The 3,413-nt window shown below is 41.3% G+C and overlaps 1 protein-coding gene across 1 annotated transcript; it reads left to right on the top strand.

The window, feature by feature from the left end:
* The first annotated feature begins 237 nt into the window (after positions 1–237).
* On the top strand, positions 238–2,191 carry LOC137825512 (uncharacterized acetyltransferase At3g50280). The gene has a single exon (XM_068631194.1). The coding sequence runs from the start codon at positions 443–445 to the stop codon at positions 1,895–1,897; it is 1,455 nt and encodes a 484-aa protein (XP_068487295.1). The 5' UTR covers positions 238–442; the 3' UTR covers positions 1,898–2,191.
* The last annotated feature ends 1,222 nt before the right edge of the window (positions 2,192–3,413 follow it).

Genomic DNA, 3,413 nt, shown 5'->3' with positions numbered 1-3,413 from the left:
ATTGTAGCGTCTATTCTTAGATTTGAGTGCTCGTTTTTGGATAAGTAATTTGTTTGTTGGCAGAGATTTGAATTGACTTGAGGAGGATTAACCAAAGAATGGGAAAAGGTAGGTTGGAGCTTGAAAAGGGTAAAATAAAAAGAGTGATTAACAACCACCAAAATGGTAGTTCTGAATAAAGAATAAATAATAAATAAAATAAGGAAGGCAAACATGACTGAGGCTCAAGGATCAAGAAAATAAAATGCATGAATGAAGACACTTTGTTGGTGCCTATATATAATAGGGACACTTGCAACGTCTTCTCCCATCCCTACCCGACTCCTCACTTCCCTTCCAATTACGCACACCATAGAGAGGAAGAGAGAAAAGACAAAAATCTCTTTTATCCAATTGCTTTTTCAATACCAATTTGCATAACACACACAACATCTCTACCAAGATGCCTTTTTCTGATTCTGCACCTACCTTACTCTCCAAATGCACCGTCTTTCCAGACCAAAACTCTACTATCGGAAACCTTAAACTCTCTGTTTCGGACCTCCCCATGTTGTCCTGCCACTATATCCAAAAGGGATGTCTCTTTACCCAACCCAATATTCCACTCTACTCTTTAATTCCTCTTCTTAAATCTGCACTCTCTCGCACACTTTCTCTCTTTCCACCCCTCGCTGGCCGTTTAACTACCGATTCCCAAGGTTACGTTTACATCGCTTGCAACGACGCCGGCGTCGATTTCATACACACCAATGCCACCACCATTCGCATCTGCGACCTACTGTCCCCACTCGACGTCCCCGAATATTTCAAAGACTTCTTCGCCTTCGACAGGAAAGTCAGCTACACCGGCCATTACTCACCAATTCTCGCTGTTCAGGTCACCGAACTCGCTGACGGCCTCTTCATCGGCTGCGCCGTCAATCATGCCGTCACCGATGGCACCTCCTTCTGGAACTTCTTCAATACCTTCGCTCAGCTCTGCAGAAACGCGAACAAAAGCATCCGCAATGTACCGTACTTCCACCGCGACTCCATTCTGATCTCTGACGCCGTCCTCCGGCTACCGGAAGGCGGTCCTCAGGTCACGTTCGATTCTCACGCGCCGCTGCGCGAGAGAATCTTCAGTTTCAGCCGCGAAACAATTCAGAAACTGAAGGCCAAGACGAACAACCGTCGGTGTCAGGAGAACAACAGCACGAGCGTCGAGTTGATGCGGAAGCAAAGCAACGATCATCACGCGAAGGAGAACAACGGCAAGGCCGGTACAATTCTGGAGAGTTGGTTCAAGGTGAACTCGAATTCGAAACCGCAAACGATTACCGAAACGATGGAGATTTCGTCGTTTCAATCAGTGTGCGCGTTGCTGTGGCGCGCGATTACGCGCGCGAGGAAATTGCCTGCTTCCAAAACTACCACGTTCAGAATGGCGGTTAACTGCCGTCACCGAATAGAACCAAAATTGGAACAGTACTACTTCGGGAACGCGATTCAGAGCGTGCCAACGTACGCCTGTGCCGGTGACGTGTTATCCAGGGATCTACGGTGGTGCGCGGAGCAGCTGAACTCAAACGTGAAGGCGCACGACGAGGCCATGGTGCGGCGCTTCGTAGACGATTGGGAGCAGAAACCCAGGTGCTTCCCTCTTGGGAACCCTGACGGCGCATCCATCACTATGGGTAGTTCTCCGAGGTTTCCAATGTACGATAACAATTTCGGGTGGGGGAGACCTCTGGCGGTGAGAAGTGGAAGAGCGAACAAATTCGACGGTAAGATCTCGGCGTTTCCCGGAAGAGATGGAACAGGGACCGTTGATTTGGAGGTTGTTTTAGCGCCCGAAACCATGGAAGCGCTGGAATCTGATCCAGAATTCACGAGATATGCAACGTGTCAGTTGTGACACGTGTGAAAAGGTGGTGCATCCGGCGTAACTACTTGCTCGCATGGTCACGTCATGGTAGTGTTGGGAGGAGGACATGGTTGGAGCAGTGATGATTTAATTCGGGATTGGGGGCTGTATCATGGTGACATAAAATGTTTTTTTTTTTAGCGTTTTTATCTGTTTTTAATTGAGTATGATGTGGTCCATTTTTTTCAGCTTATCAAATGGTTTCCTTTTCTCTTCAAAGATAGAGTTTTCAGAGACAGTTGTAATAAAGTATTAATTTAATATGAAGTAATTTTGGGAAATTAAGTTGGATTTGAATATTTAAAAAAAAAACATGAGAGTTGTGGAAAGAGTGTGAATGTAGAATATGAAGTAATTGGAAGTTGGAAGTTGGAAGTTGGAAGTAGTAAGTGAAAGAAAAGAAAAAGGAAACGTGGGATGGGATAAAGTACTGCCGTACTGGATAATAGAAGTTGAATAAAAGGAGGAGGCTTGACTGTTTAAGTGAGTATTTTTAGGGACAGCTGAGTCTAGCGCTTTTATTGGGATTCTATCCTCCTTACCACTTCACATGCACTCAATGTCAATATCAATATCACACTTACATACACGATTTATATCAACCAAATTCAGATGTACAAAGTTTTCAGACACACAACAACTTGCTCCACTTTCCCTCAAATCATATGCTGTCACCTTTCATTATTGCTTCTGCTTCACTCTCATTTCGGGGAACTTACCTGCCAAAACTCCAAACATAAAACACACTCAGCGACCAATACTCCCGACACACCCAGAGAGACTACTAAATAATACACTTCATAACAGATATGCAACTCAAAAACAAAACAAAACATTTAACACTTCCTTTTATCTCATATTCTGCTTATTTTCTTCCTATTTAAAGCTTTTTTTCCCAATAACCCAATTTTGATTCTATCACCTATCATCATTATTTTTAAATTAATGAATCATATTAAATAAATAATTCAAGTTCAAAACGTCAAAAATAATAGATGACATAAGTTCTTTATCATGAAACAAACTGAATTAATTTCAAAAATATATTTTAAATTAATTAATTAAAAATATTATCCTTTTAAATGATTCAACACATACAGCTAAAGAACCACTGACATCAAACTCAGAAAAAAAAAAAAAAAGAGCAGACAATATGGAGTTAGGATAACAACAAAGTTGTTAGTTGGAGCAAAAATCAGACAAGCATTAAAAAAAACGAATTCAGAGTAAAATAAGCTTAAGCTAATCTTGTAACATAATAATTTTCATTTTGTCAAATCAGGAAGCAAGAGGGGCATTTTGTCCATGGCTTGTCCTTGGACAACAGCATGATGACAGTTACATAACTGCAAGAGTTACATGTAGCAGTTATTTGATTCTGGTGGAAATGAATCGAAACACAATTGTCCAAAATGATATGATCGTGGAGAAATAAAACCAAAACTTCTTTTGACGTAATTATATTTCTACCTTTTAATTTAAATTCTGGAAAATTATAATTTATAAA

This window comes from Phaseolus vulgaris, chromosome 8 (assembly GCF_000499845.2).
Source record: "Phaseolus vulgaris cultivar G19833 chromosome 8, P. vulgaris v2.0, whole genome shotgun sequence".
NCBI classification, from domain to species: domain Eukaryota; kingdom Viridiplantae; phylum Streptophyta; class Magnoliopsida; order Fabales; family Fabaceae; genus Phaseolus; species Phaseolus vulgaris.
The sequence above is the reverse complement of the archived record's forward strand: the minus strand, read 5'-3'. Positions and strand labels throughout refer to the sequence as shown.